The sequence below is a fragment of the Entelurus aequoreus genome, linkage group LG20 (assembly GCF_033978785.1).
Source record: "Entelurus aequoreus isolate RoL-2023_Sb linkage group LG20, RoL_Eaeq_v1.1, whole genome shotgun sequence".
In the NCBI taxonomy this organism is placed as follows: domain Eukaryota; kingdom Metazoa; phylum Chordata; class Actinopteri; order Syngnathiformes; family Syngnathidae; genus Entelurus; species Entelurus aequoreus.
Genome location: NC_084750.1, coordinates 30,999,203 through 31,014,537, shown reverse-complemented (window position 1 = coordinate 31,014,537; position 15,335 = coordinate 30,999,203). Strand labels below are relative to the sequence as shown.

The 15,335-nt window shown below is 39.2% G+C and overlaps 1 protein-coding gene across 3 annotated transcripts in view; it reads left to right on the top strand.

The window, feature by feature from the left end:
• LOC133636192 (nuclear receptor ROR-gamma-like) overlaps window positions 1–12,516 on the top strand; it is a 102,794-nt gene extending 90,278 nt beyond the window's left edge. For all 3 annotated transcript variants that reach the window (XM_062029960.1, XM_062029959.1, XM_062029961.1), the window contains 5 exons: window positions 7,642–7,774; window positions 7,851–7,958; window positions 8,036–8,146; window positions 10,624–10,733; window positions 10,815–12,516. In XM_062029960.1, the coding sequence (XP_061885944.1) occupies window positions 7,642–7,774; window positions 7,851–7,958; window positions 8,036–8,146; window positions 10,624–10,733; window positions 10,815–10,979 (627 nt within the window). In that variant the 3' untranslated portion in view covers window positions 10,980–12,516. The remainder of the gene's footprint in view (window positions 1–7,641; window positions 7,775–7,850; window positions 7,959–8,035; window positions 8,147–10,623; window positions 10,734–10,814) is intronic.
• Window positions 12,517–15,335: the final 2,819 nt, after the last annotated feature.

Sequence of the window (15,335 nt, the reverse complement as noted above, 5' to 3'; positions counted from 1 at the left end):
ATATTAAATATAAGCCTGGTTGTGTTGTGGCTAATAGAGTATATATATGTCTTGTGTTTATTTACTGTTTTAGTCATTACCAGCTGAATACCAGGTACCGTGAGTAGCAGCTGCGCTTCCAAACATTTGATCGCTTGCCAGTACGTGCGCGTCACGTACGTTACTTTGTTTAAATATATAAGCTTTATGAACCTTGGGTTAGGTGAACGGTCTTTTGGGCTGAGTGATTGTGTGTGTTGTGCAGGTGTTTGAATTGGATTGGAGCTAGGAGCTAGCATAGGAGCTAGGAGCTAGCATAACAAACACTGAGGTGTTTTTATGCAGGATTCATTTGTGGCATATTAGATATAAGCCTGGTTGTGTTGTGGCTAATAGAGTATATATATGTCTTGTGTTTATTTACTGTTGTAGTCATTCGCAGCTGAATATCAGGTCACCCCCGGCTCTCACAGCATCTTCCCTATCTGAATAGCTTCAACTCCCCACTAGTCCTTCACTTGCACTTTACTCATCCACAAATCTTTCATCCTCGCTCAAATTAATGGGGAAATTGTCGCTTTCTCGGTCCGAATCTCTCTCACTTCATGCGGCCATCATTGTAAACAATAGGGAACTTTGCGTATATGTTCAATTGACTACGTCACGCTACTTCTGGTAGGGGCAAGCCTTTTTTTTATCAGATACCAAAAGTTGCGATCTTTATCGTCGTTGTTCTATACTAAATCCTTTCAGCAAAAATATGGCAATATCGCGAAATGATCAAGTATGACACATAGAATAGATCTGCTATCCCCGTTTAAATAAAAAAAATTCATTTCAGTAGGCCTTTAACGTATTCTTAATTAACAAACATCTACAACATCTTTAACCTATTTATTGAACTTGTTCTTAACTAACATATATCTACTACTTACCTACCCACACATTTCTACTATACACCTACACTTTACCTACTTACTGAACTTTTTCGTAACTAACAAACCTACGAAATAAATTCTACTACAGTATATACCTACACTTAACATACTTACTGAACTTTTTCTTAACTAAAAAAATATACATACTGACCAACTAACATTTACTTTGTACCTCACTTCTATCTACCTACCAAAATTTTTCTTAATTAATAAACATCTACTACCTACTGACCAACTAACTTCTACTTTGTACCTAACTTCTACCTACCTACTGAACATTTTTATAACTAACAAACCTCTATACTTACCTACCAACTAACTTCGACTGTATACCTACCTTCTACCAACTTACCGAAATGTTGCAAAATTAATGAATATATGCTAATTACCTGCCTATGCACTTCTGCTATGTACCTACCTAACGTCTATCTACAGTGCTAACTTTTTCATAACTAACAAGCGTCTACCATTTGCCAACAGCTACTAACTGCTACTATGCACTTACTAAACTTTTTTTATATAACTAATGAACGTCTACTACTGACCTACCTACTCACTTCTACTGTATATCTACAGTAAGTGAATTTTACTTAATGTGCCTCTACTTCCTATCTACCTACTTAAATATCTATGAACGCTCTCCTACTTACATAAGTAACTCATACGCAAAGATCAATAACGGAGTGGAATCTTGTAGCTTATCTCTTTGTATATTGCTGGTATTTTCAAACTGTGGCACGTGGACCACTAGTGGTACGCTGGCTCTACCTAGTGGTACACCAAAGAATCACTTCATTAAAGTGTTTTATTTTCCTCTATTCAAACAGTGTTACTGCTAAAAAACTTTGTGTGATGTTTCAGTGTCCAAAAATATTAAATATACTATTTAATTTAGACACCTCTATAATAAAAATGCATGCTAAAATATTATCAAAGCCCATTTTACACTTAGTAAATCTGTGTATTAAAAATGGTGAACTACCACAAAGTTTTATAACAACTTTTATGACACCAATTTTTAAGTCTGGTGCCGCAGATGAGGCATGCCATTATCGACCAATTTCAATTGTGCCTGCGATTTCAAAGGTACTTGAGAAGATGGTGGCTGAACAATTGATGACCCATTTAGGTAAAAATAATTTACTAAATCCTAAACAATTTGGATTCAGGCCCAAATATTCTACTGAAATGGCTGTGTGCCACTTCACCGAAATGATCAAATAAAGTCAGGACCAGGGTAAATATGTTGGAGCAGTATTTTCAGATTTAAAAAAAGCTTTTGATACTGTAAATTACCTTGTTTTGATGACAAAATAAAACAATTTAATGTATCAAAACAAACCATAAATTGGTTTAAATCATATCTTGAATTGCGACAATCTGTTCAAATAAATGGTGTAAAAACAGATGTAATAAATTGTAATTTGGGTGTGCCACAAATATCTCTTTTGGGTCCGCTGCTTTTCAGTATATACATATATAGATAGATAGATAGATAGATAGATAGATAGATAGATAGATAGATAGTACATTATTGATTCCTTCAGGAGAGTTCCCTCAGGAAAATTTTAATTCCAGCAGCAGTGTACAAAATTGTAAAAAGTAAATAATGGGGGTATAAATGGAGACAAAATAGAAAAATATTACAATAGAATAAAAATAAAAAGCAACGATGAGAATAAAAATGTAACTGTAAAATAAGAATATAACAAGAGAAACTAGGCAGTAGTGACCGTGTTATGAAACAGTATTTTACTGTTATTGTTTTGCATCCCCTGTCATCCTAGTACCCCCCTCCACCCCCAGAAAGGAGTTGTACAGTCTAATGGCGTGTGGGACAAAGGAGTTTTTGAGTCTATTAGTCCTGCACTTGGGATGAAGCAGTCTAGCACTGAACAGGCTCCTCTGGCTACTGACAACGGTATGCAGAGGGTGACTGGCATCATCCAGGATGCTCACTAGTTTTTCCACAGTTTTCTTCTCTGTCACCGTCACCAGTGAGTCCAGTTTTATTCCGATCGTAGAACCGGCCCGCCTGATCAGTTTCTCCAGTCTGGAGCTGTCCTTCTTAGATATGCTGCCCCCCCCCCCCCCCCCCCAAGCTTTCTTCTTGTTGAGGACAGCTTTAACCTCTTGTGTTACCCAGGGTTTGTTATTAGGGTAGCACCGAACAGTCTTAGCAGGGCAGATCACGTCCACGCAGAAGTTGAGGTAATCCGTGAGACAGTGAGTCAGCCCATCAATGTCCTCACCCTGTGGAAGCAGCACGTCCCAGTCTGTGGTGTTGTAGCAGTCCCTGAGGGCATCTTCCATTTCAGGGGACCACCTTCTCACAGAGCAAGTGTTAACAGGCTGCCTTTGGACCAGGGGGGTGTATTTTGGCTGCAAATGGACAAGATTGTGGTCAGACTTCCCTAGTGGGGGGAGGGGTGTGACCTTGTATGCATCATTGACATTAGCAATTGTCCTGTTGTTTCTTGTGGGACAATCCACAGCCTGGTAAAAAGCAGCTAACGTTGAGTCCAAAGTAGCATGGTTGAAGTCCCCAGAAATGATGAAAAAAGCCTCAGGACGTTTGGTCTGTAGCCTTGATGTGATGGCGTGGATCATCTCACATGCATTGGCTGCATCTGCCCTCGGGGGAATGTAAACACAGAGGGAGATCACGTGACTGAACTCCCTCGGCAGATAGTATGGCCGGAGGCTAACAGCTAGTAGCTCCAGGTCCGGGCAACACAAGACTTTCTTCACGGAGATGTGTCCCGGGTTACACCAGCGGTTGTTAACGTATATGATGAGCCCCCCACCTTTGCTTTTCCCACATGCTTTAGTGTCTCTGTCAGCTCTCACTGCGGTGAATCCCTGCAGGTCCACGTTAGCATCCGGTACCAGATAGTTTAGCCACGTTTCCGTGAAGATAAACAGGCTGTTCTCTCGATATGCACGCTGGCTTTTTAGTTCATGAAGCTCGTCGATCTTGTTCGGCAGCGAGTTCACGTTCCCCATGATGACGGAAGGAATGGATGGTTTGTAGCGCCGTCGATTTTCCTCTCGCTTAGCCTTTAGCTTAGCCCCCGCTTTGCAGCCCCGAGGATTCTTTCTCAGCTCCACAGGAATGGAGTGTCGTACACCAGTACGCCCCATTGTTTTCAGAGTGAGCAGCTCCTCTCTCAAATACGTAAGAAAGCTGGCTGCTGGTCTTTTAAAACTGCCAAAAGTATCCATTGGATATGTACAGGGATTCACTCTCTTCAAGGAAAACATAAAAAAGATAAAAGATAAAATACAAGTTTATAAGATCTAATAAATAATAATAATAATTGTACAAATAACTGTACAAACACATATTCATTCTCTGTACAAACACACACATACATATACTGTACATATACATTCACTGTTTAAACACACATATACACATACTGTACATATACATTCACTGTTCAAACACACATACTGTATACACATACTGTACATATACATTCGCTGTACACACATATACACATACTGTACATATACATTCGCTGTACAAGCACACATATACACATACTGTACATATACAAGTACATATGCACACATACACTCATGCACATAATCACGTTTCATCAAACATATATTAACGTTGTTGCCCTAGGGTAAACTGGGTATAACACATGGCACACTGACAAAGCTTAACCTATTGTATCGATATGGGCATCTACATCTGCTATATGATTTGCCCGAGAAGCTGGGCAGGACATTAAAAAAATAAAAATAAAAAATTATTATTATTAAAGATAAAAGATAAACATAAAATATGTTTAAAAGATCTATAACTACAGAGCTACTGGAGATGCAGCCACCTTCCACAGCGATATATATATAGAATCATAAAAACACGGGACGTGATGTTAAGACTGTCCATTGTGCCAATAGATGGTGTGCACTCACATCAGATTTGCCTTGATGTTAAGAGTGGGATGGGATGTATTCCTTAGAGTGGGATTAGATGTAAATTTTGAGACACATCCTCAGTAGTGTTCCTTTCAATCCTGGGGTGTTTCGGCCTTTACTCACTAAACACCCTTATCAAAGGCAGCCAACTAACAGGTGATCAACCCCGTAGCTTGTGTTCCATGCCCAATCATTAGGATTAGCCTAGCTATAAAATGACTAACATAAAAACACGGGACGTGATGTTAAGACTGTCCATTGTGCCAATAGATGGTGTGCACTCACATCAGATTTGCCTTGATGTTAAGAGTGCTATGGGATGTATTCCTTAGAGTGGGATTAGATGTAAATTTTGAGACACATCCTCAGTAGTGTTCCTTTCAATCCTGGGGTGTTTCGGCCTTTACTCACTAAACACCCTTATCAAAGGCAGCCAACTAACAGGTGATCAACCCCGTAGCTTGTGTCCCATGCCCAATCATTAGGATTAGCCTAGGGCGGCGTGGCGAAGTTGGTAGAGTGGCCGTGCCAGCAATCGGAGAGTTGCTGGTTACTGGGGTTCAATCCCCACCTTCTACCATCCTAGTCACATCCGTTGTGTCCTTGGGCAAGACACTTCACCCTTGCTCCTGATGGCTGATGGTTAGCGCCTTGCATGGCAGCTCCCGCCATCAGTGTGTGAATGTGTGTGTGAATGGATGAATGTGGAAATACTGTCAAAGCGCTTTGAGTACCTTGAAGGTAGAAAAGCGCTATACAAGTATAACCCATTTATCATTTATCTATAAAATGACTAACATCCCAAGGGACTATGCAAGGCAGGGCCGTCCTCTTCCCTGAGCCAAGTTTAGAGCTGACCACATACCTCAGAGGCCCTCCTCAGGTTGGAGGGTTGGAAACGTGGGGGGGTCATGTTCTTAGAGCCCAGCAAGGGTCCTTCCGTTTGATCCACAACCATTGGCTGCCTCTTTCAGCTGCTTCAGAAACTGTTCTGATAATCTGCCGCAGAGCCTGTCCGTGAATTCCAAGTTCCTTCAGCAATCTGATGGTGGAAGATGCCACAAATCCTCTGCATCCCACTTCAACTGGACAAACCTTCGCATTCCAGCCATTTTGAGTTGCGTCTGCTGCCAGCTCTGTGTATCGCAGTTTCTTGCGTTCATAGGCCTCCTCAACCGAGTTCTCCCATGGGACTGTGAGTTCTATGATATACACAGATCTTCGTGAAGGGAACCAGAGTACCATGTCTGGCCTAAGGCTGGTGGAAGCAATCTCAGGTGGAAAGATGAGTTGCTGGCCAACATCTACGAGCATCTTCCAGTCCCGGACCATGGATAGGTGTCCAGTTTCTGGCTTCGTAGGAAAATTCTTGGGCTTTTCCTGTCCCTCCCGGATGAATGTTGTTTTTATTGGATTGCTCGGTCTTAGGGGTAAGGAGTTGGTTGCATTTCTCTTGGTCTCAAGTGCTGCAGCCAGGCTCTTGAGGACTTGATTGTGCCTCCAGGTGTATATTTGCTAAAATACCATCTGCCAAATGTATGCAGATGATAGAATAATGTATGTGGCAGCCGACAGCCCTCAACAGGCTTCAGAGATATTAAACAGTCAGCTGAAGTATCAACATGGCTTCAAAATAAATACATTAACCCTTAATTATAACAAAACCGTCTCAATGTGTTTCTCTTCAATCATTCAATGAAATTCAAGTCAACATTAATTAAAATTAAAGGAATTTAAATATCTGGGTATTATTTTAGACCCTAAGCTAAAATGTGATGCCCATATTAAAAACATTGATGCAATGATTGTATGTTGTGAAGCCTCTGTTGTCATTATATAAACAAATACTAAAGGTATTTGACCAAAAACCAATGAAACATTATCACTACCATATTACCCAAAAGTATAACAGGATGAGTTTTGATAATTTTATACATTTCTAATTTTTAAAAGCTATATTAAGTGTCTTAATGGATTAGCCCCTGATGTAATGTGTAAAGAAATACAAAAATACAGTAGTGAAGGTGTGCTGACTCGAGCTGCAGTCAGTGGGAGCTGTAGAGTGAAAAGGTGCCGGACAACTCTGGGTCAGTCTGCATTCTCAGTGAAGGCCTCTCATCTGTGGAACTCTTTGCCACTGGAGTTAAAGTCACAGTCGGACATTTAACTTTTCTCCACAAAACTGAAAAAGTGGCTTAAGGGAAATCAGAAGTGTGAGCACTACAACTGGGTATGGATGAACAAATGAGGGCCAATTATTTTTAATGTATTTTTATTTTGAACTTGTCTTAATACTTTTGTATTTGTTTTACACTTTTTTAAACTTTTCTTTAAAAGCTTAACCAGCAAATTAGCCTGTGGCTAGAAGTCTTATGTACTTTGACATCGGTTACCTGTGGGTAGCAATTTTTAATTGTACTGTCCCTGTCAAATGAATAAATAAATTAGAGGGACAAGCAGTAGAAAATAGATGGATGGATGCAGGCCCACTATGTTACTGTTCAACAATGTTGGTCAGTATGGTAGTGCTTGGATAGTCAAAAAATTTTCTGAGGTGGTACTTGGTGAAAAACATTTTAAAACCACTGGTCTATTGTATCAAAGTAAACAACAAAAACACAAAACACGTACTTTGTGCATGAATGAATGAATATCACATGATTAAAAATGTTTTATAGCAAAAAAGCAACAAAATGTACAATTGTAGCATTTGTGGTGGAATGTGTAGTTTCTGCTTTTCTGTGTTGGTCAGATTCAATCATTTTGATAAAGAGAATTCTTCTTCCCTCAGTCGGTGGATGAGATGTGGCAACACTGTGCGGTTCGGCTGACGGATGCCATGCAGTTTGTGGTGGAGTTTGCCAAACACATCCCTGGTTTCCGTCTGCTCAGCCAGAACGACCAGATCGCCCTTCTGAAGACTGGTGAGGTCACCTTGCATTGACTCACTCACTCGCCGTCCAAAAAGGTTGAATCACAGTCCATCTGCTGTTTCCTCAGGTTCTATGGAGGTCGTTCTGGTGAGGATGAGTCGCTTCTTCAACACAGAGAACAACACCGTCTTTTTTGATGGCAAATTTGCTGGAACCGAAGTCTTCAAGTCTTTGGGTGAGGTCGCGTCTGCTCAAACGTGCTCTTAGAACGTTCTTCCACCTCATTGATGCAATACACGTCTTCTCTTGCAGCGTGCGCCGATTTGATTGCGGCGGTTTTCGACTTTGCTCACAGCGTCTGCGCTTTGAAGCTCACCGAGCAGCAGGTGGCTCTCTTCAGCGCTCTGGTCTTGATCAATGCAGGTAGGCCACTTTATTAGGTACACCTGCACGGCCTAATGAGATGCAATAAGGAATAAACATAATAATGCTGAGTTTTGACCAAATATGTTTTCATTTACCAATATGTTTTTTTTTTATTTTGGAATCGCACTATGTTTCTAAATTGGTTAATTGATTACTCAGTTTCAATATAATCACTGAGGAGATTGGTATTACAGCACCCATTTAGACATTGTTAAATATATATCAGTAATCTAACAAAACATCCACAGTTGTGGCAACATTTCAAGCCACTTTAATCCTTAAAAGAAGCTAGAATTCAGTATAAAAACGATTTTAAAAAAGTTGGAAAACGTCTGTGATTTTTTTTTGTAAAAGGCAAAATATTTTTTTATGGTTCTTGTACTGGATTGACTAGATTTTAAAGTTGTGCCTAATGTAGCTTAACATGGAAAATTTTATAATTTTAAAACATGAAAAAAGTTGCAGACGTACAATAAAAGTCATAACTTTTTAAAAATGTATTATCTTAAAGGCCTACTGAAACCCACTACTACCGACCACGCAGTCTGATAGTTTATATATCAATGATGAAATCTTAACATTGCAACACATGCCAATACGGCCGGGTTAACTTATAAAGTGACATTTAAAACTTCCCGGGAAATATCCGGCTGAAACGTCGCGGTATGATGACGTATGCGCGTGACGAAGTCAGAGTAACGGAAGTTATGGTACCCGTAGAATCCTATACAAAAATCTCTGTTTTCATTTCATAATTCCACAGTATTCTGGACATCTTTTGCAATTTGTTTAATGAACAATGAAGGCTGCAAAGAAGACAGTTGTAGGTGGGATCGGTGTATTAGCAGCGGACTACAGCAACACAACCAGGAGGACTTTGTTGGAGCGCTAGCCGCGCTAGCCGCCGACCTCACCTTGACTTCCTACGTCTCCGGGCTGCCAAACGCATCGGGTGAAGTCCTTCGTCCTTCTGCCGATCGCTGGAACGCAGGTGAGCACGAGTGTCGATGAGTAGATGAGGGCTGGCTGGCGTAGGTGGAGAGCTGATGTTTTTAGCATAGCTCTGTGAGGTTCCGTTGCTAAGTTGCTAAGTTAGCTTCAATGGCGTCGTTAGCACAACATTGTTAACCTTCGCCAGCCTGGAAAGCATTAACCGTGTATTTACATGTCCACGGTTTAATAGTATTGTTGATTTTCTATCTATCCTTCCAGTCAGGGGTTTATTTTTTTGTTTCTATATGCAGTTAAAGCACGATGCTATCACGTTAGCTCGTAGCTAAAGCATTTCGCCGATGTATTGTCGTGGAGATAAAAGGCACTAAATGTCCATTTCGCGTTCTCGACTCTCATTTTCAAGAGGATATAGTATCCGAGGTGGTTTAAAATACAAATCCGTGATCCACAACAAAAAAAGGAGAGTGTGGAATCCAATGAGCCAGCTTGTACCTAAGTTACGGTCAGAGCGAAAAAAGATACGTCCATCACTGTCTCTCAAGTCCTTCACTGTAACGTTCCTCATCTACGAATCTTTCATCCACGCTCAAATTAATGGGGTAATCATCACTTTCTCGGTCCGAATCTCTCTCGCTCCATTGTAAACAATGGGGAATTGTGAGGAATACTAGCTCCTGTGACGTCACGCTACTTCCGGTACAGGCAAGGCTTTTTTTAATCAGCGAGCAAAAGTTGCGAACTTTATCGTCGATTTTCTCTACTAAATCCTTTCAGCAAAAATATGGCAATATCGCGAAATGATCAAGTATGACACATAGAATGGATCTGCTATTCCCGTTTAAATAAAAAAAAAAAATTTCAGTAGGCCTTTAATCATAATTTTTTTTTATGGGTTACTAACTTTCTAAAAGTTGTTTTATTGTTATCTTTTTTATATAATGCCAATTTTCTTATAGTGTTTCTAATCTATATACTGTAATCCATAAAAAAATGCTGAGGTAAGATAACAGCCTGGCTTTTTTTATCTTCATTATTTATTGAATTTATAATTATTTATATTTTCTAAATTATTCATTCATGTTATCTATTTTTGGCATTGGCTTAATGTGGGATCTGAACCGAGGATGTTGTTGTGGCTTGTGCAGCCCTTTGAGACACTTGTGATTTAGGGCTATATAAATAAACATTGATTGATTGATTGATTGATTGACTAATCTCAGGTTAATTTTTGTCACGCTTGATAAATTATTAACATCATTGTTTAGACGCAATTATTTACACTACAGTAATGACTTACTCCACCACGTTAAGGTAGCAGCTCAGGGAGGAGGTATATTTCTAATGTATTTTTGATATTTTAAATTTATTATTTTAATATATTTTTCACATTGGCTCAATCTCTTGTTCGTTATTGTCACTGGTTGCCCCCTAGTGGTAGTTGGTAGACACTGTAAGAGGAAACCAGGACTATGTTGCTTTGAGTGAGATTGTGTTCAAAAGCCAAAGACATCTCTGTGCAGATCGTCCATGCCTGGAGGACAGAGGCAGGGTGCAGCATGTGCAAAGAAGCTTGGAATTCGGTCTGACACACATCCTACACCGAGACAACCGGGACAGCCTAATGCATAAGGTACAGCAAAGAACACATGCTGGCTTGTAATTGGTTTAAAAAAAAGTGCAATGTAAATTTCTGGTTGTATATTTTGCGCAGCTGTACCAGAGGATGTCTGTGTTGCGTTCACTGTGCAGTCTGCACATGGAGAAGTTGCGCTGGTTCAGTCAGCGCTACCCGCTCATCGCTCACACTCTCTTCCCGCCTCTCTACAAGGAGCTGTTTGCCTCTGAAGCAGGGCTGCTGCCTGAGAACACACACTGATGACACATAACACACACACACACCTTCACTCACTGGTACACTGAGATATTTAAATAAAATGTTCAATTTGGCAATATGCTTGTTATTGTGGTCGTAGTCAGCACCACAATGCATCATACTTAGATATCAATATTTTGACCCTTTCATGTTGCTATGGTAACAAAACTAGTAAAAACATCACACCAACAATGAAGGAGTTGTCAGCATAAGACAGTTTCACTGTACTGTATACATGGTACATATTACATACATAGTAATACAAAGCTCTTGTATTGGATTTCATTGGTTTGTATGGTTGAGATTGATGAACTCACACACATACATGTATACGTACACACGTACATAAATACACATGCTATACATAGGTACACACACATGAATAAATACATGTAAATACATAAGTGTACTGTACATACGTACACACATATCTAAACACATGTACATACATACATAAACACACACATATCTAAACACATGTACATACATACATAAACACACACATTCATACATACATAAACATGCACGTGTATACTGTACATACGTACATACATACATACACATACATGCATATATACATAAACACACGTACATACAGACTGAAACACTCACACATGCATAAACACACACAGATATACATAACGTACATACATATATACATACAAAAACACGCACATGTATAGACTCGTACATACATACATACATACATACATAAACACACACATACATTCATACACACATAAACACAGAGCAGAGCAGAGACTGAGGTCCTGGGCTCCCAGCTGATATTGATAATTAGGCCAATGAGGTGCAGGTGTGGAACCTGCAAACCAAGGAGACATGGAGAAAAGGGCAACCAAGCAGGCAGGAACACAGATCCCCTGCTTGCAAACCTGAGAGGAGGCAGGTAAGCAGGCCAAACATTAAGCCCCTCCCACAAGGCCCGGGCCGTTACACTTATATAAACACAAACATACTTACATAAACACACACTTACATACACACACACATGCATACATAAATACTTACATACACATACATACATACAGACAGACACACACAGACATACTTACATAAACACACATACACATTATTGTACACTGACATACACACACACACATTATTATTATTATTATTACGTACTATACATTTTTGACAAAATAAATTTTTGTAATTGTTGAAATAAGAATAAATAAGTAGCCATAGATGACGTCAGCTGAGCTTGTACAGACTCGCATAATTCAGAATTTTCATATCATAAAACTATTTTTGAAATAATACAGAGAAATATATCAATATTTGTTGCTGTTTTTTTTTTGTAAATTTTATTTCTAAGTACTTCTCTCTATATATAAGCTAGCTTGCAGATGAACAAATGATTGTGTCCAGTTAGAACCTGCTTTTTAATCCGGAGCCAGAACACTGACATTAAGTTTTCGATATGAATACCAACTGGCATCTTAGAAAAAGATTTGTTATGACTGTAAAAGTACTGTACGACAAACGAGCACCTGACCACATACACACACACACACACACACACACAGACACACATATATATATATATATATATATATATATATATATATATATATATATATATATATATATATATATATATATATATATATATATATATATATATATATATATTAGGGCTGCAACAACTAATCGATTAAATCGATTAAAATCGATTATCAAAATAGTTGGCAATTAATTTAGTCATCAATTCGTTGGAACTATGCTATGCGCATGCGCGGAGGCTTTTTTTTTTTTTTTGGTAATTTTTTTTGTTTTGTTTTTTGTTTTATAAACCTTTATTTATAAACTGCAACATTTATAAACAGCTGAGAAACAATAATCAAAATAAGTACAAAAACAGTACAAAACAGCGCCAGTGCGGCGCTGAGGCTACGTCTCATGAGGTGGCGTAAACTAGCCAATGATGTGTCATGTGCAGCTCACGTGACCACGCCATCTCCTTTGCTGGAAACATTTGAAAAATGGCGCAGGTAAACAGTACGGATAGTTTAGCGGAGAAACATCTTGAGGTTATTGCTTCAATGGAGAAAAGTGTACGACTTAAGTCGTCAAAAGTGTGGGAACACTTCACTTTAAAGACTTCAAAGAAGAGCGTTTCCTGCAAAATGGCACGGAAGTACAACATTGTTTCAGGAGCGCCTGAAGAAGAAACATGTTGGAGCCATGGAAGAACTCACAGTATGTAACTTTTTAAGTCCATGGTGGCAACAAGCATTCATGAGTTCAGCTTTTTTGTGAGTAACGTTAACGTTATGCCTTTGTTGCAACGCGGGGCTGATAATGTGTCTCAAGCACATTTGACTCCGTTTTGAGAGAGAAAACGCACGGTTACCAATTTCGAAATAAACGTAACAGACAGAAATATCTCAGGTTGGTTTCATAATGGATCAATGTAGCCGGGCTGATAAAGCTATATAAATATATATAGATTTGAGTGACGCTTTACTACAACTAAACGTTATGAAGGTGCTGGAATATTTCATGCTATTATTCAGAGGCAGCCTAAAATGAATCCTTTATTATTCACAACAGATTTGTGTACAATATCTGATTCAGTTGTGAACTGATGAGTTACATTTCTGTGTTATTATTGGTGTATGCTGCACCCCCAATGTCCACAACATGGTGCCTGTATGCTGTTTTTTTTCAATAAAATACTGGAAAGGATAGAAATGTAGTTTGTCTCTTTTATCCGATTATTAATCGAATTAATAATCGACAGATTAATCGATTATCAAATTAATCGTTAGTTGCAGCCCTAATATATATATTATAAACCCATGACAATTTGCATAGTAAGGTCCCATAATGTGAATTGAAACACATCTGTCTTGTTCAAAACAACAACCTTTAGCTCTTATCGCTTTTTTGCATTAAATGTAGAAGAAAACGTCATTTTTCTCTCTGTGCAAATTTCAACGTAAAGTCAATAAAAATGCTGAGACTGCAAGAAAATGTGTCTACTCTAGCCTTTTTCTCTTCTGAAGTTTTTTTATAAAAAGTTATGAAATATTGACAGAACGAGGTCAGCAATATCCTCCCACGGCTTTAGAACTATTCAAACTCTGGAAATACACTGTTCATTGTTGGTTGTATTATATTTAAAAGATCTATCTTTTCAAATGTTGTTGTCAGGACAAATAAGTGTAAATGGTAAAAGGGTTGTACTTGTATAGCGCTTTTCTACCTTTTTAAGGAACTCAAAGCGCTTTGACACTATTTCCACATTAACACACACACATTCACACACTGATGGTGGGAGCTGCCATGCACTGCGCTAACCAGGCCCATCAGGAGCAAGGGTGAAGTGAAGAGCTCAAGGACACAATGGACGTGACTAGGATGGTAGAAGGTGGGGATTGAACCAGTAACCCTCAGATTGCTGGCACGGCCACTCTCCCAAATTCGCCAGGCCACCCCCCTGTGTGTGTGTGTGTGTGTGTGTGTGTGCGTGTGTGTGTGTGTGTGTGTGTGTGTGTGTGTGTGTGTGTGTGTGTGTGTGTGTGTGTGTGTGTGTTCTCAAGTGTACAATGAGACTGTGAGTCACTCAGGATATGATTAAGAAGAAGCTGCATTTTCTTCAGCAAATGGCTTTTTTCCCCCCAACAAATCATTGTACAGATACTTTGGCAACTAATAAAGCTTAACTCTTTGTCATGTTCTTTCACCCCCAATTACAAATAATTCACTTTACATGTTGCATCCTTAATAAAAAATTAGGTGTGTCCTGATCCGACGCCTATCGAATATCGGTCTGAAATCAGCAAACAAGAGGATGGGTCAAATGCAGAGGACACATTTCACCACACCTAGTGTGTGTGTGACAATCATTGGTATTTTAACTTTAACTTAACTTAATTTCCAAAGAATATCTGTGGAAAATAACATGATAACAGCTGTGATATGATGGAGAAATACTATGAGTCATTAGATAAGAAGTCCCTTCGTCGTTATAAGGAGCAAACAGCCGTAATCGGACGCAAGGATCCGTACAAGGACAAGTTTGAGTGGAGCAGAGACCATGCACGACATCTTCCTCGATGTCTCATACCTGGACTTTAGGAAAACTACCTAATTGTTCAACAAAGCCGATTTTATACTTTGGAAGACTTTCAAAATTATACAAGTGAAGATAGCTTTGTTTGTGACGTTTATATTTATCTCTATAAACCCAGTGTCATCAAGCCAGGCAAGAGTACTGCACTCTCAGAGATGATATGACCCAAGTTTGACACCCTGGATAATCAGATTCAACCAATCTAATGTCATGTCAGCACACTGTGACTGTAAGGCGCGTCACTTTTGTTGTATGTGGAG